The 25,971-nt window shown below is 52.4% G+C and overlaps 11 protein-coding genes across 11 annotated transcripts; 7 read left to right on the top strand and 4 right to left on the bottom strand.

The window, feature by feature from the left end:
- Positions 1-605: 605 nt before the first annotated feature.
- Positions 606-3,081, top strand: A1O3_00263 (uncharacterized protein; the record flags this gene model as incomplete). Its single annotated transcript, XM_007730413.1, has 6 exons — positions 606-750; positions 935-1,097; positions 1,225-1,670; positions 1,875-2,156; positions 2,483-2,897; positions 2,964-3,081. The coding sequence occupies 6 exons, from the start codon at positions 606-608 to the stop codon at positions 3,079-3,081; spliced, it is 1,569 nt and encodes a 522-aa protein (XP_007728603.1).
- A 298-nt stretch (positions 3,082-3,379) lies between these two features.
- On the bottom strand, positions 3,380-4,465 carry A1O3_00262 (uncharacterized protein; the record flags this gene model as incomplete). Its single annotated transcript, XM_007730412.1, has 3 exons — positions 3,380-3,814; positions 3,989-4,302; positions 4,408-4,465. The coding sequence occupies 3 exons, from the start codon at positions 4,463-4,465 to the stop codon at positions 3,380-3,382; spliced, it is 807 nt and encodes a 268-aa protein (XP_007728602.1).
- A 507-nt stretch (positions 4,466-4,972) lies between these two features.
- Positions 4,973-6,092, top strand: A1O3_00261 (uncharacterized protein; the record flags this gene model as incomplete). The annotated part of the gene is made up of 3 exons (XM_007730411.1): positions 4,973-5,024; positions 5,177-5,502; positions 5,670-6,092. The coding sequence occupies 3 exons, from the start codon at positions 4,973-4,975 to the stop codon at positions 6,090-6,092; spliced, it is 801 nt and encodes a 266-aa protein (XP_007728601.1).
- Positions 6,093-7,183: 1,091 nt separating this feature from the next.
- A1O3_00260 (uncharacterized protein) lies at positions 7,184-8,500 on the top strand (the record flags this gene model as incomplete). Its single annotated transcript, XM_007730410.1, has 3 exons — positions 7,184-7,491; positions 7,609-7,790; positions 8,076-8,500. The coding sequence occupies 3 exons, from the start codon at positions 7,184-7,186 to the stop codon at positions 8,498-8,500; spliced, it is 915 nt and encodes a 304-aa protein (XP_007728600.1).
- Positions 8,501-9,710: 1,210 nt separating this feature from the next.
- A1O3_00259 (uncharacterized protein) lies at positions 9,711-11,936 on the bottom strand (the record flags this gene model as incomplete). Its single annotated transcript, XM_007730409.1, has 4 exons — positions 9,711-10,429; positions 10,679-11,067; positions 11,349-11,453; positions 11,548-11,936. The coding sequence occupies 4 exons, from the start codon at positions 11,934-11,936 to the stop codon at positions 9,711-9,713; spliced, it is 1,602 nt and encodes a 533-aa protein (XP_007728599.1).
- A 768-nt stretch (positions 11,937-12,704) lies between these two features.
- A1O3_00258 (uncharacterized protein) lies at positions 12,705-13,949 on the top strand (the record flags this gene model as incomplete). Its single annotated transcript, XM_007730408.1, has 3 exons — positions 12,705-13,182; positions 13,263-13,382; positions 13,456-13,949. 3 exons carry the CDS (start codon positions 12,705-12,707, stop codon positions 13,947-13,949), a joined length of 1,092 nt encoding a protein of 363 aa, XP_007728598.1.
- A 765-nt stretch (positions 13,950-14,714) lies between these two features.
- A1O3_00257 (uncharacterized protein) lies at positions 14,715-15,727 on the top strand (the record flags this gene model as incomplete). The annotated part of the gene is made up of 3 exons (XM_007730407.1): positions 14,715-14,794; positions 14,914-14,987; positions 15,114-15,727. The coding sequence occupies 3 exons, from the start codon at positions 14,715-14,717 to the stop codon at positions 15,725-15,727; spliced, it is 768 nt and encodes a 255-aa protein (XP_007728597.1).
- A 1,360-nt stretch (positions 15,728-17,087) lies between these two features.
- A1O3_00256 (uncharacterized protein) lies at positions 17,088-18,631 on the top strand (the record flags this gene model as incomplete). Its single annotated transcript, XM_007730406.1, has 5 exons — positions 17,088-17,271; positions 17,469-17,960; positions 18,138-18,217; positions 18,403-18,489; positions 18,599-18,631. 5 exons carry the CDS (start codon positions 17,088-17,090, stop codon positions 18,629-18,631), a joined length of 876 nt encoding a protein of 291 aa, XP_007728596.1.
- A 1,650-nt stretch (positions 18,632-20,281) lies between these two features.
- On the bottom strand, positions 20,282-21,814 carry A1O3_00255 (uncharacterized protein; the record flags this gene model as incomplete). Its single annotated transcript, XM_007730405.1, has 1 exon — positions 20,282-21,814. The coding sequence occupies one exon, from the start codon at positions 21,812-21,814 to the stop codon at positions 20,282-20,284; it is 1,533 nt and encodes a 510-aa protein (XP_007728595.1).
- A 474-nt stretch (positions 21,815-22,288) lies between these two features.
- A1O3_00254 (uncharacterized protein) lies at positions 22,289-23,551 on the bottom strand (the record flags this gene model as incomplete). The annotated part of the gene is made up of 2 exons (XM_007730404.1): positions 22,289-23,428; positions 23,480-23,551. The coding sequence occupies 2 exons, from the start codon at positions 23,549-23,551 to the stop codon at positions 22,289-22,291; spliced, it is 1,212 nt and encodes a 403-aa protein (XP_007728594.1).
- A 608-nt stretch (positions 23,552-24,159) lies between these two features.
- Positions 24,160-24,672, top strand: A1O3_00253 (uncharacterized protein; the record flags this gene model as incomplete). Its single annotated transcript, XM_007730403.1, has 2 exons — positions 24,160-24,459; positions 24,544-24,672. The coding sequence occupies 2 exons, from the start codon at positions 24,160-24,162 to the stop codon at positions 24,670-24,672; spliced, it is 429 nt and encodes a 142-aa protein (XP_007728593.1).
- Positions 24,673-25,971: the final 1,299 nt, after the last annotated feature.

Genomic DNA, 25,971 nt, shown 5'->3' with positions numbered 1-25,971 from the left:
AGTTCAAATCCAACAGTGCTACTACCCATACCCATATTACTGTACTTACTGTACGGTGGTGGCTAGGGGCCCGAAGCCCTAAGTCGTCCTTACTGGAGTCAGGACTAAGGCTACGTGTCTCGGTGCCGAGCATCGTATGTTCGAAGACCTCAGAGCGCAACGCCGACCCCTCGTACTGTAGTTACGGAGCATTGTGCGAGCCGAGGATTGGATTGGATTTGCTTCTCTTCTCCGCAACGGCATCCCCCCCGCCTCCGCTTCTCTTCCAGGCTCCCCCGGCGAGTTGAGAAGATATATCATATGTACCTAATATTTACTATTCATATTCACTAGATGCAGTGAAGTGAGAACCCTAACTAATCGACGTCCCATCCATCTACTTGACAGTACAGTGCGAATACGAAGGAGCAGCCAGCACCCATCATGGCCCTGTTCACTCTATTGCGTGACTATTCACCACTCACCTTGGGTCTGATCTTTACCTTTACCCTCTCAATCCTGTACCTGTTGGCCTTTGTGGGGAGGAGACCGAAAGGTTGCCCGCCAGGTATGTACGGTCCCGGTCCCGGTCTGGCTGGTCAGATCAGATCTGATCGGGGATGAAGATGGAGGTTGGAATTGGAATTGGATTCAAGACACTGACAGTGCTTGTTGGATTGAAAGGCCCGCCTACACTGCCGATAATTGGCAACATACACCAGCTACCAAAGAAGGATCTCCACAAAGCATATCAGCAATGGGGCGAGAAATGTATGTTCCGGATACTCAGATCAGACTCATATTCAGATTCCCCTCCAAGTGCCGTCTTGTCTTGTCTCGTCTCCTCTGCGCAGTCCAGGGCAAACCAGACGAGACCTGAAGGCTTAAGGTGAAGGTGGAGGTGAAGATGACCACGACAACTGACGCCGAAGACTAACTCTTCACGAATGCATAGATGGCCCAATCTTCTCTCTCCAACTCGGTCAAGAGACAGTCATTGTCCTCGCCGACGGGTATGCTGTCAAAGCGGTCATGGATAAGCGGAGTGGCAACACCTCCGACCGCCCCAAGTTGTACATGCAAGATATATGGGAAGGCTCACGAATCATCATGAGAGGGTAAGTTTGACCTTTACCTCGACCCAAACACTGGGCTCTCCTCTTCTCTTGCTGCAAGGACAAGGCACTGTACCCGGTCTCCTCTCCTCTTGCTGCACGTACCGCGCTGACTGATACCTACCTGAAGCTATGACGATCTCTGGAAGATTGAACGAAGACTCTACCACATCTTTCTGAACCAAAACGTCGCGGCCAAATACGTACCATACCAATCGCTCGAGACGAAGAAGATGTGCCTGGATCTCCTCGACCACCCCGAGGCCTTTGTCGACCATATCGGTCGCGCCACCAGCAGTCTCTCGACGAGCATGACCTACGGCTTCCGCATCCCCACGCTGGGGAATCCCATTGCCGAAACCATGTTTGAGACGGCCCACGGCTTCTTCGCCTTGGTGGTCAACAGCCAGCTCTTCGATTGGTATCCGCGACTGCGAATCGTGGCCAAGATCCTGCCGAAATGGTTGAATCCTTTGGCCGCCAAAGGAACTCGAATCTATCACAAGGAACGCGCGCACTTCCGCCAGCTGTTTTTGGACGCCAAAGCGAGGGGGAAGTCCGGCACCGCTTTACCTTGTAAGGACTTGACTGCATTGATTGCATTGCTTCCCATCCCTAGATCCCCACATCCCTAACTAACTCGTCGATATCCCTAAACAACATAACTAGCCCATCCCTATATCTATTTTAACATGACTCACCCATTCCTATATCCCTATAAAAATGACTAACCCATCCCTTCATCCCCATAAACATAACTAATAAACCCCTCTACTCCAGGTTTCGCCCTCGATATCGCCCAAGCTCAGGAGACTTGGAAGGATGTCGATCTTCTCACCGACCATGCAGCATCTTACATTGCTGGCATCTCATTTGAAGCAGGCGCCGACACTTCGAAAAATACCTTGGTCGGCTTCATCAAGGCCATGGTTCTGTTCCCGGAAGCACAGAAGCTGGCGCAGAAGGAAATCGACGACGTGGTGGGCAGCGACACGATGCCTGGGATCGAGCATTCCGATCAACTGCCGTACATCAGAGGCACGGTGAAGGAATCGCTGAGATGTTTGTCATTCTTTTTTCCTTTTTTCCTCACCCTAACCCTAATCCTAACCCCTTTTCCGTCACAAAGAATTCTCCCCTTTCTATCCCCTACCTTCTCACCTTTCCATTCCCTACACTCCTACAGCCAGAGTCAAGGTTGATAGTATTGGTATTTGGTATGAGTAGTAGCACTGTTGGATTAGAACTGGCGTGTATTGGGATGGTGATGGTGATGGTATTGGCATTGACATTGACATTGGCATTGACATTGGCCTTGACATCACATCCCTCGCTCCTTACACTGGCTGACCTTCCATACACTGGCTGACCTTATTTCTGTAACCCAGGGATGCCAACAGCCATCACCGGTGCCGTCCCGCACGCAGCCCGAACCGAAGACCATGTGAATGGATATCGCATTCCGGCCGGGGCGACGATTTCACTGGCCGTATGGTCATGCAACAACGACCCCAAGCTGTTCCATGATCCGCGCGTGTTCAACCCGGCCCGACACAACGTCAGTCTCTCGATCGGCCAGGCCGCCGTCGCGCCGGACGTCAAAGACCGAGATATGTGGACGTTTGGCGCCGGGCGTCGCATTTGCCCCGGTCTGCAGGTGGCGGAGCGCACGCTTTTCCTGTCGATTGCGCGCATCCTGTGGGCTTTCGACATCACGCCGGAAAGGGACGCTGACGGAGTCGCCCTCGAGATCGATCCCGATGCCGTCACCCAGTCGATTGGATGTTGTCCGTTGCCTTTCAGGTGAGTTGAGTTGAGATTCCAATTCCAATCAGCAAGACAGCTGATACTGACGCGTATATATCATAGATGTAAAATCACCCCACGCGACGAGAAGCGGGCACAGATCTTGAGGGACGAGTGGGCCAGGGCCCAAGAAGTTCTCACCAAGGATGGAAACTACAAAGAGTATATCCTGAAGAAGTAGGAAGAATAACGTAACCATGGAATAGGAGTAGAGGAGAGCAGAGGAGAGCAGAGGAGCAGGAACATACAATCGAGATATAGTATAATATATATACTGGACTACCTAGGTATAGAAACAGTTCTGCCCAGGTTTTATATACTATTCTGTACGTGTACGATAGCTGAACTCTTACTCTTATGTTCTCTTCCTTTTAAATGAAATACTTTAAAGTTATTTAGTTTGGAGAATATATATACTCGTGTATATACTTATATCTATATACGTGTGTATGTGTGTGTGTGTGTGTGTGTGTGTGTATTCACATCCCCCTTCGCTGAAGGACGAGCCCCCCATCAACCGGAACCACCACTCCCGTCACAAAGGCGGCATTCGGGCTTGACAGCCACAGAATCGCCTTCCCCAGATCATCCACCGTGCCCAGGCGGCGCAGGGGCGTTCGTCCGATCATCATCTCGGTAAAGGTGTCAGGAGTATTCCACCAGTAGAGTGGCGTGTCGGTCAAACCAGGGCATACCACGTTGACCCTGATGCCTTGGGGCCCATAGTCCAGGGCATCCGACTTGCAGATGGCGACGGTGCCGAACTTGGCGGCGCAGTAGGTGCTCATGCCCGGAGAAGCGTTGATGCCGGACAGGGAGGCCACCGACACAATACTTCCGCGCACGGAGCCGGCACCGGGAAGGGGGGTCTGCTTCACCATCTGACGGATTTCGGCCCGGTGGCAAAGCCATGTCTGGGGGAAGAAAGATGTTAGTGTTGGTGATAGTGAGAGTGATAGTTCTGCTTCTGCTTCTGCTTCTGCTTCTGCTTCTGCTTCTGCTTCTGCTTCTGCTTCTGCTCTCTTTCTTCGGGTCTCTGCTCTCGAGATCTCGCTTCAACACTCATAAACACACTGGGCGTCACTTACTCCATATTCGTCAATGTTGACTACCCGATCATACGTTGCAACAGGCACCTCCGCAATGGGCTCGCGCTGTGGCGCCCAGCCGGCAATGTTGCAGGCGTAGTCGACCCGACCAAAGGCGGCCACGGCAGCATCGACAAATGCGTCGACCGAGTGCTCGTAGGAAATGTCAACTTTGTGAATGCGCACATCAACCGCCGGAAACTCGGCCTTGAGCTCTGCTTCGGTTTTCTCCAGTCCAGGGAGATTGACATCCCCGAGAAACAATCGCTGGCAGCCGGCAGACGCAAAGGAGAAAGCAGTTCCTTTGCCGATCCCTGAGAAGTGGGTGAGTAGGTTGTTGGTTGTCGGTTGTCAGTTTGGCAGGAGTGGAAAAGGAAAAAAAAAGAGGGAAGTAGAAAGGGAACCGGGTTTGATCTTACCTGAGCCAGCCCCTGTGATCAAGGCCACCCCCGACAGACCCTCTTGACTGGATATCATGTTTTGACTCTTGACTGGACGTCCTTGAGACGTTGAAGATGCGAATGTCCAATAATGTCCACGCCGTAAACGTGGAGATGGAGGGACCAGATCCAAGATGGTAGCGAGAGCGCGGGTAATGTAATTGAAGTGAATTGAATTATACTTAACGGAATGGAACTGAAGCAGTTGTCTCTTTCTCCCTCAGGCTCAGGGCCTTGTTCTTACGGACATGCGGAGAGCGGCAAACTTGACCGTCGACCGAGATGAGGTTATGGGTAGAACTTGTGGGTGATCCGAGTCGAGTCGGCGTACGGTGCCGAACCCATCAGAGCAGGAGTTCCCGGTGCCGGCACTTGCACTTGTAGTCGTCTAAAGTCAGGCCAATGTTGGGGCTTAAAACCATTCTACAGCACACAGGCATGGCGGAGAGTGCACAAGGGTTTTCTTCCTCAAAGCACTGTACTGTACTGTTCTTCTAACGGCCGGCCGTTTGACTGGTTCCAGATTTGGGATTTCGAGTGCAGCATGTCCAAGTTTGATGGAGCCGGAGCGGCCCTGGTGACTGGTGCTGGAGGGAGTAAGTCAAGTCGCGTTTCGAATGCCCTGCTCACTCTTTCTTACATTCTTACATTCTTACATTCTTACATTCTTCCTTCTTACCCTGTCTAATCTCTGTATCTGGGCGAATGGGCGTTTGCTATTGCTAACCACAACATGTCCTACCCAAAGGCATTGGTTCAGCCGTAGCCGCTGCTCTCGTTCAGCGTGGATGCTCCAAGCTGGTGCTGGCCGACATCTCCACCACTGCTCTAGAAGCGACGCAGAAACACCTCCTGGCCGGATATGACTCGGGCTCGCGGCCATTGCAACTTCTCCTGGTCAAGACCGACATCCGCCTCGAAGAAAGCGTCGACGCATTGCTGAAGACGGCCGTCGACCGATTCGGCGCCATCCACTACTTTGCGAACTGTGCCGGCATCATGATTGAACCTGCTGCGACATTGGACACTCAACCCCAGGACTTCTTGACCCTCAGTACTGTCAATCAACGAGGCGTAAGTCCCGTCCCGTCCCTCCATCCTGTCTCCTTCCTCTCCTCCCCTCTCCTCCCCTCTCCTCACTCTACTCCGTTGAACCCCAGTCAGTCGTACGTTATCCAAGCGTGTGTATGGAGGCGTGTCGTGGTATTGACGCTGACGCTGACTGACACTACATCTATCAGACATGGCTGTCGGTACGTGCCGAAGTGCGCCAACTACTCAAACAAGAGCGAGAACCATTTGGGGCCGGCTCCTCTCGAGGAAGTATCGTCAATGTTTCTTCGGTGCAAGGCTTAGCAACCCAACCCGGCATGGTGGCGTTTGCCGCAGCAAGCCATGGAATCGTGGGGTTAACCAGGTCCACCGCGTTGGACTACATTGATTCTGGCATCCGGTTCAACTGCGTCTGTCCGGCGGCCACCGAATCGGCCTTTCTGAAGTCTCCGACATTCCAAGAAGCCTCCAAGGACTGTCTTCCGGCGGGAGGTGTCAATCAGCCGAGCGAGGTGGCCAATGCCATTGTTTTCTTGCTGAGTCCAGATGCTTCGGCCATTAATGGCGTGTCGTTACCGGTCGATCGGGGTTGGACTCTCTACCACCACTGAGACTGAGACTGAGACTGAGACTGAGACTGAGACCATTATACACAGTGCACAGTTCACAGTAAAGAAGTAAAGAGGGTTTCTGAGTTGCTGCAACACCAGCAGCTGTGAGCCTAGAACCGTGAGATGGGTCATGCAGTGTCTGTACACACGGGTAGATCAAAATATCGTATCATTTACAGCAAGATGCCAGTGTATGTACAGTAAATCATCGAAACACCTGTTCCGACTGGTTGTTTATCTGTCGATCAGTTGATTAGTGGACAAAGTTGTACAGTACGCATGCTTCGAAGCCGAGTCCGGATTGTCACCGCGTGATATATGTATGATATGCAACTTGAGAAATGGGCGAAGAGATGTGGACATACATACTGTGTGCGGTGTCTTTCAAAGATGTTCCCTGGTTACCTAGGTACGTGTGATGACAAAAGTAAAGTACTCCGTATAGACATGTACTGTATATACAGTACGGCCCGAAGTCTACTGTAAGACTTGACTTGGGCGAAACGGTCTTCTCAGGATTCCCCACGGCTACTCTCAGTCCTAAGGCTACCGATGGCGGAGACCGATTGCCGATTGAAAGGTCCCTTAAGTCGCCAAATCCCCGCAGAGCCGAGAAAACAGTGCTCCGTCCCTGTCGGCGCCGAAGGATTTTCAGGCTTCGAAACACCGTAGGCCAATGGCTATGTACGTACGGAGTACATACTCCGTACTGGATTTCCCCAAAAGGGCGGGGACGAGGCGGGGGCCGAGGAAGGATTGTTCGGTTATACTGTACGTATGTACTTACACCCACAATCCTCCAAGAATTATGTACCATATTTATGTATCCGTGATGCCAGTGTGGTAGTTTCAATCCGATTCGATTCAGCTGGAGGCGATTGAATATTTCAAATCATCTCACACATACTCACAAGATACTCGCTATAACAAAGTATCAAATACCAAATATCAGACCTCCCTCCTCCCTCGGCCCTCTCCCCAGTCGAGTCCAGTCCGACCGCGTCTCGTGTCTCATCTTCCAACTTGAGTTGAGTTGAGTTGAGTTACGTTAAATTGAGTTGCGTTGACTTGAGTTGACTTGAGTTACCAACATGGGTGCTGCTACTGCTACAGCCACACCCGGTCGAGTTTGGGTCATCACCGGATGTTCCAGCGGGCTGGGCAAGGAACTGGCGCTTGCTGTGCTCAAGCACAACGACAGAGTCATCGCAACCAGCCGGAACATCGGCCGACTCGAAGAGCTGCGCAAAGCAGGCGCGGCCACGCTTCAACTGGATCCCAATACGGACCTTGCACTGCTTCGGCAATTCGCCGACGAGGCCATCAACGTGTACGGCAAGGTGGATGTCTTGGTCAACAATGCTGCATATGTCGCCTATGGAACGATAGAGGAGACCTCGTAAGTTGACTGATGTCCTGTCCTGTCCTATCCTATCCTGTCATGTCCTGTTCTGCCTTGTCCTGTTCTGCCCTGTTCTATTCTACTCCCTAAACATATCTCCTTACCTCGTGATAGGCCCGAATATACTCTGCAGCAGTATCAAACCAACGTCTTCTCGGTTCTGAACATGAGCCGCGCCTTCCTTCCACACTTCCGCTCCCGGGGAACCGGTGTCATCGCCAGTCTCGGCAGTATTGGGTCTCGACTTAAATCACCAAACATGGGTCTTTACCTAGGAACCAAAGCAGCGTTGCGAAGTAAGTGCTCTAACCTAACCCTAACCCTGACCCTGACCCTGATCCTGACCATGAACCTAACCCTTCCCTGACCCTAACCCAAAGACCGTACACCGACACCGACACCGACACCGACGCCTACCCACCTGCCCTTGAAATCCACGCTTTGAATAGCGGCTTGACTCGTTTGGAGGGTCATTTCACGTCCCTTATCCCACAAATCCCTCTCGACTTCTCTGGACTCTATCTACCTTGACTTACCCTGACCCTGACCCTGGCATTGACCCTAACCCTACCTCCTACCAGGTATGCATCTCGCCCTCGATCTCGAAGTCCGTCCACTCGGGATCCAAACCTGTCTGATCCAACCCGGTCGCTTCAGGACACCGCTGCTCTCATCCGACGGCGACACAACCAATGTCCGCCACGCCGACAGCGACGCAGCCCTGATCTCCGCCTACGACAAATTGCGCTCCGCCTCCATCGAGAGCTCCAAGGCCGTCCATGGTCGTCAACTCGGTGATCCGGCCCTAGGCGCCCAGCGGATCTACGAAGTCCTGACCTTGTCGGGAATGGCACAGGCAAAGGGCGAGATCCCGCCCGAGCTCTTGTTAGGTACTGATGCGTACGAGGCCACCAAGACGATTTTGGAACAGGAAATCAAAGTCGCCGAGCAATGGAGGGAGGTTAGTTGTTCGACGGATTTCCAGGACGGGCTGGGGGTGTTATGAGTGTATTCACAGTACTACTCATTAGGTCTTGTCCAGATGATAGATTGTCAGAGTGGAATTTGAAGACTGGCTCCGGCTCTGGCCCTGGCTCCGGCTCCGGGGAGTACATGTAGGAGTCGCAAGTCCTTCATAGGGCCCCCTACCACACATAACTAGAAGACGGTCAACAGCTCTTGTCGAGAAAAGCTCAAACTCATGCATACCACGTCGATTATACTAGTCTGCTGATGCTGATGCTGATGGTGACCATCACGTTCCATGACCACGAATTCAAAGGAAAGGCAAGTCTCCCAGAGCAGTAGAGTTCGAACTTTTCAGGTACCAAAGCCGATACGTATCGCCTGGCGAGAGGCGATAGTCTCAGTCTCAGTATCGACAAAGATACAGTACAGTGCAGTATCTTGAGCACCAGTCTTTAACGATGAGCAAGTCAGCTCTAGCTCCTTGTCATGGTGCTGTATGGCAGGTTACTGTATGACAGAATATATCCCTCCTTGTCATGGTGCAAGCACTGGCAGGTTACTCTACTGTATGGCAGAATATATCCATGTACCTATTACAAATTGCAAACACCCTACCTGCACGTCATATAGAGTAGATTGGTTCTTGCATATATATATATATATTTACAGAGTAGAGCTTATTGCTAGGTTGCGCTTACGCTGGCCCTTGCTCTTTCAGCCCAACACGACCGTCGAGGATAGTACTCTGTACTATAGAGAACCAACACGAAGATGATCCTGTATTGTAGATAACTAACACGAAGATGGTACTGTACTGTGGATAACCAACACGAAGACGGTCCTTTACTGTAGATAATGATACTGTTATTGAGCTGGCCGCCGACTCGAATTCCACCACATCACATCACATCACCTTTCGGTTTCCTGACACTGCACGAACACGTAATCAAGCACAGGTTCAAGCACCAAGACTACTCCCTCATCTCATATCCTCTGCTCTGCTCTGCTCAGTCAGATATTTGTCCACGAGACGATTGTTCATAAGCAGAGCCTGCAATCTGCAATATTCAAGTTCAAACGTGACTCTCAAAGGTACTTCTTCCAGTTCAAGTGACTCCCAAAGGTATATCTTCCACTTCAAACACCACTTCAAACATGACTTCCAAAGATATGTCTTCCACTCCAAACATGACACCCCAAGGTACGTCTTCCACTCCAAACATGACTCCCAAAGATACGTCTTCCAGTCAAACATGACTACCTATATCCTCTAACTCTTGTGTTCGTGTCTCACCCATCCCCTCCTTCCCCTCCTTCCTATCAATAACAGCCCGCCCCTTGACTGGAATAACTTCTTGGATGACCTCGAGCTCGATCTTGGCCGAGTCCAGCTCCTTCTGATAGACTTGGACGAGGTCCTCATCGCCAAAGATTGCCGCAATCTCCTCCAGAGGCTTGTGCAGAGTGTCGGGAAAAACAAAGAAGCACAAGACCGATCCAATGGCCGAGAAGACGACGAAGAAGATATAATATTTCCAGCCGATGTTCTTGAACGCCGTGGGAGCAGCCTGCAGCCAGACGATGTTGATGCCGCTGTATGCGGCCATGGCGAGCGTCAAGCCGCGCGCGCGCATGTGGGTGGGCCAGATCTCGGCGTGGTAGAAGAACATGGGCCCGTCCAGCGTCATGTTGTAGCAGAAGATGTAGAGGAAGAAGGCGAAGACTGCCGTGGCCAGACCGGCTTTGTTGTCAGTATGCAGGAACTTGGCCGTCAGGATCATCTCTAACGCGACGGCGACGCAGGCCCCGGCGAACCCTGTGCCCATCAATCGGTTCCGTGGCACCTTGTCGACGAATGACATGGCTACTGTCGCCCAGAGGAAGGCAAATGCTAGGTAACCGGTTTGGAACAATAGTGTTTGAACCGCGTTGTAGCCTAGCTTGGCGTATAGTTGCACACCGTAATCTGGGGCGGGGTGTGCGTGTCAGTTGAGAATTGGAAAGGAAAGATGGATGGGCTGAGAATTCATAGAAAGAAAGATGGATGGGCTGAGAATTGTAGAAAGGAAAGATGAATGGGCTGAGAAGCCATAGAAAGGAATGATGGATGGGCATGGGCATGGGCATGGGAATGGGAATGGGAGAATATAGATAGAGATGGGCATGGGCATGGCATGGCAGAATATAAATAGAGACGGTTCAGCCTATCACTTACTAATGATGGTGAGGAGCCCCGAGCTCATGGTACAGATCATGAGGGTGATGGAGATAAACGCCCGTTTGCGGTAGGACGGTCTTGACAAGATATTGCGGTATCCCTCGTTCAAAGAAGCATCGAATTGGATCTGCTTGTACATTTGGTAGTACTCGCGTTGGGCAAATTCGTTGTGAGGGTCTTTCGGGTCCGAGTGCAGTCGGGAGACCACATCCCATGCTTCCTCGTATCGCTCTTTGGTCAGGAGGTATCTGGGAGACTCTGGTAGCCAGTAGATGCCACAGATCAGGATGACTCCCGGGATCATGGCCAAGGCAAGAGGCCCCCTCCATGTGTTGGGCGTGTCTAGAAAGTAAAAGCCGAGGCCGACATATCCGGTCAGAGCGTAACTGTCACATCACATGGATCAGAAACATGTCCTGTAGAGTGGGTGGGAGTGGTGTTGGTGTTGGTATGCGGCAGCGGCAGGACTTGGGTTGCCTTCAGCCGTCACGCTGGCGAATGGAAGAAACCTGGGAATGAAGAACCCTGGGAATGAAGAACCCTGGGAATGAAGAACCCTGGGAATGAAGAACCCTGGGAATGAAGAACCCTGGGAATGAAGAACCCTGGGAATGAAGAACCCTGGGAATGAAGAAACCTGGGAATGAAGAAACCTGGGAGTTCTTACCCGAGCGTAATCATGATCGAACATAGATCGCTGAGCATGCCACGATGGCCTGGAGGAACGACCTCTGCCATCCAGAGAGGAACGCCTGCCGCGCACTGGAAGCCGCTGGTCCAATTGTCAGTTGTCAGCAGCGACATGGGCTGGGGCTTGGGCTTGGGCTGGGACTGGGGCTTTGGGAGACATCAGACATTAGACATACCCCCAACCACAGAAGAAGCGAAAGACGATGAACATGGCCGGATTGACCGATCCAGCAATAAGAGCTTGGGAAACCACAATCATAGTGGCCCCGGCGAAGATGTCAATCTTGCGCCCGAACCGGTCGGCCATCCAGCCGTGACAAACTGCTCCGAACACGCCTCCAGCATAGTAGAGGCTGTTCATGGCGCCGGTCAAGCTGGCTTCGTTGGAGGCATTGAGACCCATGGCCTTGAAAAAAGACGGCTGCCCGAGCGTCGTCCCGATCACCGAGGCCGTCGTTCCATACGCAGTGCCGGCGAGGCCCATGAACATGCAGATGAAGACATTGTAGAGCTTGAAATGGCGACGCTGCTCGAAGTTGTTGGCATCCGACTCTAGGATTGCCATTCCGGTGGCACCAGTGGGGGAGGGTTATCTGTCTGACAAAATTTTGGTTCTTGTTCTTGTTTGCACAGACAAGTATACTGTAGGACCAGTGGTGTATTCACAGCACGTACGGAAGAAGAAAGGGGGCCGTTGCAAGCATATCTCACTCTCACGGCCATGCAGCGGACCGGCTTTTATGTATTCTGGCCCCTGGTGCCTGGCACCGAGCGCCGGCGTAGATATCATATGCAAAGTCCGGGGAACGGTTGCAGTTTCTGGGGTAGAGACGGGGGATACACACTCGAATTGCGGGGGGCACTTGCTGCGTATTGTGCAGCATGACCATGACCGACCGAGCGAAAAGTTGGTGCGAGGTTGGAATCTCGGCCTTGACCTCCCTGAGGGCCGCCGAAGCAGATTAAACCCTCCTCCATGAAGACCGAGGGCTGTTCGGGCGTGGCGCCGAGAATTGAATCCGTACTGTATGTTCGCCGAAGTATGTACCTACTACCTAGGTAGTAGGTAGTATGTAGCAATACATCGAGCATACCGGATATGTAAGTCGCCAATGCCAATGGTCAAAAGACGTAGGACGGCGGGTGTGATTGTAGTCCAGTACATTCGGTGTATGTATGGCAAATCATACTTGTTCTCGGATATTCCTACTCGGATGTTTCTATGGCCCATGTTCCATATTCCATATTCCTATATTCTCCTAGCTTCCTTTCTGGTTGACAACTCATCGCACTCGCGGCGTCTCCGGACAGTGTACAGTGCCGTGGCCCAAGAATGGCACACCTTCTGGTCGTGTTGCTTCGTGCTCCATTCCAAACCTGTGCCTTCCTGTACGTCTTCATTGCTCAAGTGGTGCTGGTTCTTCTGAAGCGTCTTCTTCTGCCTCACTTTCCCATCTACCAGAGTCTGCGTCTCCAGGTCCAGCGAGCGTACTTGTCTTCTGCCAGCCTCACCTATCCCGAGCTTGTTCACCGACTCCCGGTCACCACGTCCGAGCAGAGGGCCCAAAGGGTGGGCAACGGCAACGGCAACGGCAACGGGTGGACGGGCTACTTGATCCCCGGACACCACGATCAGGATCTCCGCCCATTCACCCAGACCCCGCCAGATGGCAGCAGATGTGTAGTGCTCTACGCCCATGGCGGTGGATATGCTCGAGGAGAGGCCAGAATGTATATTCCCTACATGGAACGCTGGGTTGCATGTGCCGCGGAACAAGGAATTCTCCTGCTCTTCCTCAGTGTGGAATACCGTAAGCTTTTGAATGTCCCTCAAGTGACTGGTACCATTCGAAGAGACGGTCTCTTTTCGCTAACCATCCAACCCCTCCAGCGTTGACGTCCGAAGCACCGCATCCTGCTCAGCGAGATAGCTTCATCAAAGCTTACCGTCATCTTCTCGAGGTCGGAGTGTCCCCAGAAAGCATCGTCTTCATGGGCGACTCCGCGGGAGGTATGTGCTATAGGTTTCTTCTGGTTGCCTATGTCGAATATGAATATGCTCACTCATCTGATTTTGAACCTAGGCGGACTCTGCATCCTGTCGGCACTGGAAGCCGAGAAACAAGGACTGCCACAACCTGCTGCGAGCATTCTGATCTCCCCATGGATGGATATGTCATTGAGGTCATTTCAAGGGGGAAACGCGCTCGTCGAGACCGACTACGTCGCCACCGCCAACACTTCGGTTCCCATGTTTGTTCGAATGTTTCTGGGCCAAGGCCAGTCCCAACACAAAGGCGACTCACCAGACGTCAATCCTCTGTATCGCACACCAGAGAGTCTGCGCTATCTCAATCCGCAACTGGTTCTAGTCGGCGCCGCTGAATTCACTCTTCAAGAATCCAAGGACTGGGCCGCCCTGTGTCTGAAGGCAGGCGTCGAGCATGAACTCGTCGTCGAATGGGGCCAACTACATGTTTATGCCCTCGGCTCGTCCTTCTTAGACCCTGAAGTGCGGAGGAAAACGGATCAAAAGGTGGTGGGCTGGATATCAAGGCACATCAAGTCCTACACATAGAGATCGGTCAGCAGCAGCGACACCACCACTGGGACCAAAGACAAGCCTAAGCCCTTGTCTTCAGCACGACGTCGAGTTGTTCCAGACCGACCGCCCGGATGGTGCTCACTGCATGATTTCCTGTCGCCGTTTCCGCCCGCCGAGTCCAAGGTATGTGGGTTGAGGGTTATGCTGATGCTGGAATGACCTGATGGCACGGACAATGGAAAGGTAAGGGTTGCAGTGAGGGTTGTAGTGAGGGATTACCCATGCTGGCATTGATACGAGATACGTGTCACTTACGTGTCATTATGGAGTACGCGTCTGCATTAGTATTGCATACAGTGCATACAGTACTCCGCAGACACCGCAGGCAGGCAGCATTATTTACAGTCCAGTAACAACCATTGAACCTCAAGTGCCGGGTACCACCTACCTACCTCCCTCGCTCCCTCTCTCGCTCTCCTCTCTATCGGGCTGCGGACATTCCTTTCCTCGTTGCTAGTACTAATTATAGCATACCGACAACGACCTGCCAACCCTGACCCTAAACATCTGTCTAGCTCTCTCTCCCCGGCCGACCCTTTCGAGCTGTCGTCGGGTTTTACCGGATCTTCAAGATCTTCTCTTTCGAGGCACCAAGAACACATCGCAACGTCCATTCACATCCATTCCATTCATTCACGTGCAACTACCGAATACGCAGGGCTTCTTTTTGGAGGACACAACGATTCTCTACCTCTACGACGACATTGACATTGACATCTTCTGCGATAGAGGCCCACCATGGTTCACATAGAGCGTAATTTCGCGGGCGATCCTCATGCATCTCACGGCTACTGGGGACCGCCGACGTCGGTGGCCAAGTCAGTAACACACTCAACTCGTTCATCGTCTATGATGATGATCAAGAATTCCTCCCTTCCATGAAGCCCAAGGCTGCAAGTCCAAATGTGCTAACCGTGGGGGCGATTTTTCTCCTTAGTTTCTGTGAAGAAGACTACGGCGTCACCTACTGGGTCGCCGAGGTGGTCAACAGCTTCACCAACCTAGCATACGGTAAAGACCCTTCCTTGTCATTCGCCATTCGCCATTCGCTCCCGGCTTCCAGCCATGGAGACTCGCAAACTTGTTTCCCTCCTTCAAGACATGTAAGCTGACGAGCAATATCGCAACTCCCTACAGTGTACTGGGCATTCAAGACGCTTTCGCCAGGGGAACGGCTGTGGTCGAGCACGGCGTTTCCCAACGTCGCGCTCTTCTTCGTGGGCGTGACCTCGTTCGCGTACCACTTGACGCTGAAATATAGCACGCAGATCTGTGACGACCTCTCGATGTTCTGGGTGTGCGCGGCCATCATCTATGAACTGTACACGATCGACCAGTCGCCCACGGCCCGGCTGCTGTTTGGATCGACCTTGACCGTGGTACTGAGCGTCATCAGCGCGGCGCACTACAAGATGTACCAGCTGTGGCTTCACAACACGACCTTCATTCTGCTGGTGACGGCCATCTGGCCGCGCGTGCTCTTTCTCATCCACCGTCGCTTCCAAGGCCCGGAGAAGCAGTACTGGCTCGGGCGGTTTCGCGTGGGCGGCCTATGTTTCCTGGCCGGCTTCGTGGTCTGGCTGATCGACGGAGCTGCCTGTGGCTGGCTGCGAGATGCCAGGAACAGTATTGGCCTGCCTTGGGCGTTTGCCCTGGAGCTGCACGGCTGGTGGCACATTCTGACCGCGTTGGGAGCCGGGTATTGTATCCGTGTCACCAAGCAGTTGACCCGCGGATCCGGGTCGGCTTGAGTGGCAGTCGGCGTCCCTCAGATGGGGGATGGGGGATTCCAGGGGTTGTGCCACTGCAGGCAATCAATGCTGCAGTGCGCAGTGTGCAGTGCAGTGCCAGTGAGGAGAGAGGAGGAGCGTGGCAGCCACAAATCCTCCGATAGGCGCGACGGAGCGACGGCAAATGCAAACAAATCGGGATGGAGCCGGAGCTGGACTGTGACGTCGGGGGGCCACTTAGTACTGAGCCTAAGCCTTAGGAGCCTTGGGAGCCCAGTCCCCCTGCCCACTGCCCACGTACCACCTCCTCTTAGGTACCACGCCTATGACCTGCAGGCTGCCAGGCACCTACGGAAGTACAGTCGGACATCCAGAGTGCCTATAACCTATAACAAGCCTCAGCCACAGTGACATCTTCAGGGCCGATCTGTGGCGTGGTCGAGATGCCTCCGTGCCACCCCTAGGCCTTAGGAGCCCCCCTTCGCTACCTGCTGCCCCTCCATCCATCCACCCAGCCAGATCCGACCCTCATCACATCCGTACTAATATTAATTCCTGCCATCTCCGGCATTAACTTGCAACAGGCTGATTGACTGTTGAATGATCAACACCGTAGATCCGCCCTGATCTGATGCTGGCGTCGACCACCACGTCATCCTGGTCGTGCAGTGTCGCAGGCCAAGGCAGGCAAGGCCGACAGGCGAGACACGACATGGCCATGGCAGGCGAGTGGTAGCCACTTAATATCCAACAGCTACGGCTATAGCATCATACAGTACGAGTATCATGGCCTACTACATCATACCTACTCTCTGCCCTCTACAGCACCTGAGCTAAAGTATACTGACTATATTCAATCGTTGCAACAAGGAAAAGGAAACTGATCCCAATCCCAACATCCAGCCTCAACCGCTGCAATCTGTTCTCTACTCGTACCAACCTGGCATTCTCCTCCTGACGATCGTTGGCCACATACTGTACAGAACCAAGTCATCTTCGAGCTGCATAGCCCTAACCCTTATACACCTAGACAGATCCCTACACGCGGCACAGGATACGGATACAGATACGCAGACACAGACACATACACATACACCAACCTCGCAACCCTGGTCTCACGTTGATTGGTAATACGCCGCTAGCAGCATCTGGCCCTGTTGACTTCCCGCGTCTGCATCTGCCTTGTCGTGGTGCCGTCGAATCGCAGCAGTCCCGAGGCATCTCACTTCCCGAATCAACCATGCCGTTGAACCTTGTCCGGACTTCCCTACAGGGGACCGTGTTCCGGGGATGGAGATGTCTTCCGGCGCTTCGCTCGATATCCCGACCATCTTCTCCGTTCTCGCCAGTGCCGCCGGCCGTCCACCACCAGACCCGACACATGTCCAGAGATCGGGACGGCACGGCGGACGCGCCGACCATCCAAGAAAAGCTGCCTGATCCTCAACGGGCGCCGCTGCGGCTCAGCGAGTTCGACCTGCAAGACAAGGTCTTTGTCGTCACCGGTGGCGGCCGTGGACTTGGCTTGACTTTGGCCGAGGCACTGGTCGAGGCTGGCGCCAAAGGTATGTTGGATTGTTACTTGGACCCCTATCACTTGTCGTCTGTGGCGGCTTATAGTACTTGTCCCACACACCTTTCACCTGAGACCTGATATCTTTCACATGATACCTGATACCTCCCACCTGCCACCTGCCGTAACACAGTCTCATCTAAACCACCCGTGACGTGATCTAATTAGCATTAACACCCGTGAGTCTAGTGTACTGTCTGGACCGGCTCCCGGAGCCTGACGACGAGTTCCGTGACGTTCAAACCCGGCTGGGACCCAAATACGGCGGCGAACTGCTCTACGACCGAATCGACGTGCGGCAGGCCGACGACGTGGACCGCGTGGTGGCCCGCATTGCCCAACGACATGGCCGCATGGACGGCTGCGTCACCGCCGCCGCGGTGCAGAACGTCACGCCCGCGCTCGACTATCCGGCCGACAAGATCATGGAGATGCTGGACATCAACTACAAGGGCGTCTACTGCACCGCCGTCAGTTGCGCCCGCCAGATGATCAAGTACGACTGCGCCGGCTCCATCTTGCTGGTCGCCAGCATGAGCGGCCTGGTCGCCAATCGCCGCCTGACTTCGTCCGTGTACAATTCGTCAAAGGCCGCTGTGTGTCAGTTGTCCCGAAGCCTGGCCATGGAATGGGCGAAGATCGTCAATGGTAAACCCATTCGAGTTAATGCATTGTGTCCTGGTATGTCATGTTCGGTCCTGCTTCCACTGCCACGATGCTCCCGGTCCTGCTACCACTGCCACGATGACTACGGCATTAATGATCTGGCGTCGTCGACCTTGACTGGGTTTGGGCTTGGGTTTGGTCCTTATCCTAGTCCTTGTTCTAGTCGCTAACTCTCTCTCGCTTTCCCTCCAGGCAACATCATCACGCCTATGGTGTTGAAGAATTTCGAAGACGACCCGAAACTGAAAGCAGCATGGGAGCAGGGGAATATGGTAAGTCCGATTCTGGCTCTGGCTCTGGCTCTGGCTCTGGCTCTGCTCTGGTTCTGCCTCTTTCTTTCCTTTTCCATTTCCGTTTTCCCTGTTTCCTTTACTTTAGCATTCTACATCTATCATCAATGTCATTCATAGGCAATCTGAATCTGCGAGAGATGACTGACGAACATTTCCATTTCCAGCTCGGCCGTCTATCCCACCCGCACGAATATCGAGGAGCCGCTCTATTTGCTCTGAGTGACGCGAGCTCTTTCATGACTGGGTCACAGGTAAGCTCGCTTCTTGCTTCTTGCTGCTCGCTTTTTGTGGCTTCCTACTTGCTGCTTTACAGCCTACTGTCCCGTACTGTCTGAAGACATTCTCACCCATTGGCCCCAGCTCGTCATCGATGGCGGTTACACCGCATGGTAAATGTCGGAGAGCGACCGCGGTCCGTCCTCTCGATTGAACTTGAACTATCCCCAGCCGAACCGGGTCAGGCGTACCATCGATCCGCACGAGGTCTCTGGATACGATACGCAAACATGCAACATTCAACCCACACCTAGGAAAGAAGTGGGCGAAAGCTACACTCTGAACCGGACGAAACAACCCAATCTAACCTGATTCGACCGATTCGACCGATCGGATTTGACGTCGGCACCACTGTATCCTATAGTTTCCGCGAGACGAGAACGAGCACGAGACGAGACTGCGACTGAGACTGAGGTTGAGGATGAGGATGAGACCGAGGACGAGAACGAGGATGAGACCGAGACTGAGGTTTTGTTCCTTCCTTCTGCAGGCAGCAGATAGCATTGTCAAGCGACAGGCGTTCCGTTCGGTCGAGTCACTGGGTTGTCATAAGACTATACTATACATAGCATAGATTGGCGAAGGAGACGCTGCTTTCAGGCGAGCGAGGGAGTGACGGACGGAGGAGGGAGGGAGGGAATGATATGCAGCGTTCTATCACTGTACCTGTACCTGTACCTAATTACAACTATTAGATTTATGTGGACGAAGCAAACGGCCAGCGAAGGAGGAAGAAATAGATGAAAATTAAAGGAATCGAGTTCCCTCTAGTCCTCTACTCTGGTCCTCTGCTCTGGCTGTCAGCACATTGTATATACATAGATATAGACTTAGAAAAAGATAGAGATAGAGACATAGCTATACACACACACACACACACACACATATATACACACACATATATACACACACACACACACATACACACACACATATATATATACATATATATATACTCACACCTATATACTCACTTATATAATTAACGTAGTGCGAAGGTGATGGCATGCTGAGAAAGCGTTACTTATAGAACTGTTTACAAGCCGAAGCTAACTTACAGTACAGTATACTCGTAAGCTTTAGGTAGTTTGAGGTTGGCTGGCCCTACATGATACATAATAGAGCTCAATCACTAGTCACCCTAACCGTCAAGAAACTCGATATGACCTTGTACATTCAATCTGGATCTTGAATCCTAGAATAGTGTAGCATATAATACATGGCTCAGACAGGAGGAGCGGGGATTCCACCTCCAGTCCACTACCCTTGGCTCTTGAAGAGTCTGCAAAAGAAGAAAGAATCTTCTCGCACGAGATCGTCTAGGCCAGGGCCATCTACTGTCATCTGTCATCTGTCGATGGCCAGTCAGCACCATCCACGACCACGACCGCATCCACATCCACATCCACGTCCACGTCCACGTCCACGTCCACGTCCACGTTCCCGCCCATACAAGACCGCAGCAGTCACCCATCACAGCATGATACAGACGGCAATATTTCTCCATCATGTTTCGAGTTTCAAACCAGCCTCTCGGTTAGGTGACTTCAGATGTTGTGGCATGCAGTTCGCGCTTGGTGGCTGACAGGCCCAGAAGCTCAAAGTCTCTCCAACTTCTCATTGATGGTGCTGCCGCAACCCGGCTCGGATACGTTGCATTGGCTGCAACTGCTTCAATACAGCCATCAAACTGTATCGTGTCCTTCAGTTGACATGGCATCGCCGGAGAGGGATGTGTATGGTGGTCAAATCCGATCAGACTAAAGTTCAATTCTCCTCTTGTCGTCTGGAAGCCAATGGCGCCTCCGACTTTCTGTTAATGCGCATGGGTCCAACGGCCCCGGCATTCCGATGGAATCTCTGCTCTTCCAGGTCTTGTCTTCGTTGAGCCTCGTACTTGGCCACCGTGGCCGCGCGTTTCGCCCGTTTTTCCTGTTCAATCTTCTTCAACCTTTCCTTCTGCCATGCCTCAGACATGTTGCCAACCGTGCTCTTCCATGCCTCTTGTCCCCTTTCTTTGACAAGATCAACACCCTTGTCGATGATACTGCGGTCCGTCGTTGGCCTCGCCGGAGGAGGCGTTGCAACTGTCAAAGGTCTATCTTCAACATTCACAACATTCATCTTAGAAAAGCTCGTGGGCGAGGCAGGGTTGCCCGGCTCCGGGAGCGCGGTCAGATTCATCCATTGTCTGACCCTCGGGTTGAACAACAACAACGACTGGATCTGAGTAAAAATGCCATTGACCAGGAAGTAGATCTGCACCGCAGCCGGCTGAAACGCAAGACAAACAAATGAGACAACCGGTACCACTGGCAGAGCGATCCGTGCCACATTCCCCGCGGTAGATGCCCTCATACTGACTTTGAAGTTGAAGTAGGTCATGACTCCGATCATACCAGGCAATAAGTAGGTTGGATCACCCATTGAGAGGCTCGTCAGCCAGAGAAACTGCTCAGCTTCGAGCCCGGGGACAGGGAGGGTTCCAGCATTGCGCAGAAGACGGAAGGCTCCAAATCCCAAGGGGATCTGTAAAAGGACTCCAGCAAATGCTTTAGGGAGGGAGATACCGTAGTCCTGGTTGATGGCCCTCAAGGCGACTTGTTTCTCCATCGCCACCTGCCGATTGTTTGACCGGAGAGCCTCTTGGAGTTCGGCACGCAGTGGCGCGACCACCCCTTGCACTTCTCTCAACTTCGCAGACTGATCACTCCCAGAAATTATGGTTGGAACGCAGACCAGACGGACCAGGAGAGCAAGCCCTATAATTGATGCGGACCAAGATAACCCAGCGGTGATGTGAAGGTGCTCCAGTAAGACCTCCATCATGGCCGTGGGGCCCCATCCGAAGTCCAAACCACACGCATCTTTCAGGTATCCAAGCCCTTCCGGAATCGAAGCCAGATCAGGAGTCTCAGATATCTCGCTTGTAGGTGGTGCAGTGCCATGGGGCTTGAGGATTGAATTTTCCAAGTTTCTCAGAGCTTCTGGCTCGGCGTCGCTGACTGGATGAGGATGAGAAAAGGTGAGATCGGGTGCATCTGAAGTCGCATGGGACGCTTTCACACTCCGGGCAGACTCGACGACAGTCTGCGACGAACTCGTAGCCTCGGTCGTAGACGGGGGTGTCGCCGTGGAACCTTCAGTATTGCCCTTGCCTCCCCAACCGAATAATGATAGTGAGCGGGACTGCTGCAAGGTCCTTAGACCTGTGACGGCCGGCCTTTGCGTCTGTCTGGCAGTAGGACGTGCGACTCGGGAAGCTTGGAAAGTGAACTGATCGATTAGTGTCGGGCTCATTGAGCACAATTGAAACAACCTACGTGTCGCACATCTCGCGCAGCCAAACCCAATTTCTGGCCACCATTGCCTATGCCTCGACCGGACCACCTCAGTCCTTGGGATAACGACATTTGGGGCACGACACAGAGCGCGGTATTCCGGAGTGCCCTGCGAGCGTTGAAGGTGAAGCTTGAATCCGGGTAGGAAAATATATCGCCGCGTTCTGATGGGGAAGGTGCGCCGAGTGTCTCTCTCGCTGGCACGAGCAACACGCCGATCACCAGCAATGTTGCGCTGAGGAATTCAAGCAATCGTACAGAATCTAGTTCTACTCTTCTGATTCCGGAGTACTTTTTAGTTCAAGTCTAATCAAGTCCTGCTGCTGTATCAATAGACTTTGATCTCTGCCCCAAGAGAAATGTAACTCGACACCACAGAACCCTCCGCCATGTGGGTACGCCATCGAGTGCAATCAATGCCTTTCACCGGGCTTCAGATGTATTTTTGAACCACAGAACCTCCTCTCTTGAACTCTGCCATGTCCCCAAGAATCTTTGTCTTGTCTGTCAGCTCAGTGCTGGGGAATGTAGTCTGCAGCACAAAGTCCCTGCCAGTTGGCTCGGCCCGTCGCACAAAGTCGTAAACGTCCCCAATGGTCTGAGTCGTGTTGAATCGAGACGTTAGTCGCGTGCCTGATCCTAAGCTGATTCTTAACGTCACTGTGGGCTTCGTTTCGTCGATGTCAACTGTAGGAGAGGCCGGCGCAGCTGGTGTGGCGGGTTCTTTGGCGAAGGTGCCAGGCATGGATTGCACTCCAGGAGTCGGACTGCCCAACCGATGGCCTGATCCATCAAACGGTCGGGACTTCCTCTTCGGCTTGACATACTTCTCGTCATGTTGTTTGATTTCGACGTCCACTTCTTGTCCCGGCTGGACATTCATAATGTTCAATGGCGCCCGTCCCTGTCGGATCAGATTGAGAATCTCGGCGTTTCGGGGATCATCAATCCTATACAGATCTCCGTCATCAACGCTGAACCCATCTTGCCAGAAGTGCAAAGTACGCTCGACACGCTCCGCTCTGCCTCTAGGCTGAGGGGGTGCAGGAATCTCTCGCGAGGGCGCGTCATCACCCCCCAATGTGCGCGCAGAGCCAGTGAAGTAAGACTTCTTGGCTGGCGTGTCTTTCGGCGGCGGGCCAGTTTTTTGAGCCTTTTCTAAAATCCTCTTCTTCAAATCATCCGGATTCTGCACCGCAAGACCAGACTTTTCCCCTCCGGCGAAAAGGTCGTGCTTTTCATCGTCATCAGAGTCACCCCCATTTGCACCGCTTGACCCAAAGTCACCCAATGTAGCAAACTTCTTCTTCTGTGCAGATGATTCTTTTTTCGGCTGTGAGGACGAGGACGCTGAAATAGGAGCAACAGGGATTGGTTGGGGATCTGATGGGCCTTCCCCTAATCTTCGACCACTACCGTACTGTGGGTGAGACTGGTTGGATGTGGCTGGTTCATCGTCGTCGATATAGTCCGAGTCATCATCTGGATCTTCGACATGGTCATCTTGGGCGGCATAATAGGTTGCGAGGGCAGTTTCGAGATTCCAGTCGTTTGCAGCGAGGAATTGGCGAGCCTACTGAAATGGTTAGCTCCGACAGGACGAGGGTGATGGCGGCATCCAGACCTGTCCAGGAGATGTTCCAACAATCGTGGAAAATTGTGCAATTAGCGTATCCTGGTCTGGAGCATCGGCCATGATGAAAGGTGTTGGTGATGGGGCGGAGAAAGGGATTGGAGGGAGGAAGAAATCTTCAACGTTCAGGGAAGGTATAAATCAGTGAGACTCGTCTCAGTAAATCTTCCAACGGGACCGAGTTCATAAGAGATGCGACAGCACCGAGATCAACAGGGCGAAATGTCGTGAACAACGAAGAGAGTGTCCAGTAGTGATTTGGCGGCTGAGCTGAAGGTCTGGCTGCTTCTAGGTTCTAGGGATGTGTTACTAGTCGCGGTACGTCACTCCAGAGAGGCCTGAGGAGCCTGTTATTCTTATGTAATCTTTCTGTGATTGGTGGCGGGCCGGAATTGTGCCTGGAGCCCAAAGAAATCACAATTGCCAGTTGCAGGCTAAACATGGTGAATTGTCCCGCTCGCTCATCACTGCTACAACAAGACCGTCGATTGAAGTCTCTCACATCCTAGAACTTCACGCTGCTCACTTCAGGGATTTCTACCTTTTCTTGACACTTTCTTTAGTGGTATTGTATTTCCCTAAAATGCATGGGCTTGTGCCATTTCCCTGACCGCCCCCCAACACCTTTCCGAAGCTGGAGATTCAGTTCAACATAGTCCTCTACCTCGGCCATGGCTTCACGATCCGATCAATCTCCCTCATCACCTCACGATCTCTCTGGGTCTCAGTTGACCATTCCTTCCGATTCTGAACCATACTCCTCGTTATCTCCGCCTTCTTCTTCGCCGCCTCAATCTTCCGATAACAATGGCACTCACCCTGTCATAATATACCAGCCTCCCACAATCTGGGGTATTTTAAGAGGAGCTGCCATTAATCTCCTTTTGCCTTTTGTGAACGGCATGATGTTAGGCTTCGGTGAGCTCCTGGCTCATGAGTTCGCTTTCCGGCTTGGATGGAGTGGAACCAATGTGAGAGCGAACAACCCCCAACACATTTGTTCATTTGATGATTTTTGATTCCTGTGTATCTGGCACTAATGTCTCGCATTGCAGGTGTGGCCTCGTCATCGAAGCTCTCATTCAATGGGACCAGGTGTGGAGGTGCGAGATACCCCGGTCGAACGCAGGAGAAAAGATGCATCAGTCGATCCAGAGGTGATCGCTGCGGCTTCGCTGGAATAAAGCAAAAGCGCTTCCAACCACGGTGCTATAAAGATTGCGATTCGAAGACAAGAAACTTTCTCCGAACAGAAACTTTACAAACCTGAACTTGTCGTCTGGACTCTAGCGGCAATGTACATAACCTTTTACGAACAAGAGGGACCTTGCTTTCAAATCTTGGATGTGCTACTTAAGGTGGTCAAGAACGATGAAGAGTTACAACTGCGGAACGCTCCACCACCAACCTGCTGTACGTCTTACGTGTGGAAACCAACGTTCAGCTTGTCCCATTGCATCTTACGACCCTTGGTATCCACAGATTATCGTGTCGGGTTACAGGATCCTCTGGGAGTTATAAGTCTTTCAAATCGCCTCTCTTGTGGTGACCTTTTATTTTAGCGGCATTTGGAGGGTCTGTTCACGCATCATTCTCTTCAGACCGATTCCTCTATCGCTTGCGTTTCAAAAGCTGCTTGGTATCTTACAAGAGGACCCTTTTCGTAACTGGCCAGCTTCTCGGGATTCGCTTGAGCTTTCACCTCTCCATTGTGTGGTCTTGCCAGACGTGCCCCTCGGCCGCAAGAGTGCAATATTCATACGCAGAATCAGGATTCTTATACCGGCCACATACGACTATGCGGGAATCGTCTTTGACCTCCTCATCATTCTTAGCGGTGTGATTGCCGTTGGTTTTATTGCCGCTTATATTAGTTGTTGCATAGCCAGTTGCTGCTAGCATTGGCGATGGAGGCAAGTGGACAAGGAAATGGCCCTGGGCGACTTTTATAACGACAACACACCCTATATGACCTAGACTCCATCTACCACACGCACGTTGTCGGTCCCCACATTGATTGGGGATGAGACGCAGGTCCAGGGTGATGAACTCAGAAGTGTCAAAATTTTGGAAAGCATTCCCCAGCTTCATCTACAAGTCTCCACTATTTTTCTGTATACAGTAGTCAGGTACCCCCCTTGTCAACCCTACTCTGAGAAGAAGGAGGATGGCAGTCCTGATGGCGAACAATGCTTCCGTCGTATATTAAAGAAGAATCTCCGAACAAGATCAGCCAGCGACAAGGAAAGAGGGTCGGAAAAGTTCTATGCTTCCAGTATTCTTGCCGAAAGAATCTCCTCAGTTCGCTTCAGATATTCTGTCTCAGCTTATTCTTGCTGGAAAGATTCAAAATCGCACTACGGAGTATACCACTGAGGAAAGCCTGGAAGCACTTAAGATGGAACACTTGACCGGTCGGCGACGAGCAGGGAACACTCATGTTTGGTTTGACGAGAGACGTACGGATATGTTATCGTTTGGTT

This window comes from Capronia epimyces (assembly GCF_000585565.1).
Source record: "Capronia epimyces CBS 606.96 chromosome Unknown aczIQ-supercont1.1, whole genome shotgun sequence".
NCBI lineage: Eukaryota > Fungi > Ascomycota > Eurotiomycetes > Chaetothyriales > Herpotrichiellaceae > Capronia > Capronia epimyces.
Note: the sequence above shows the minus strand (reverse complement) of the source record. Positions and strands in the feature narration are given on the sequence as shown.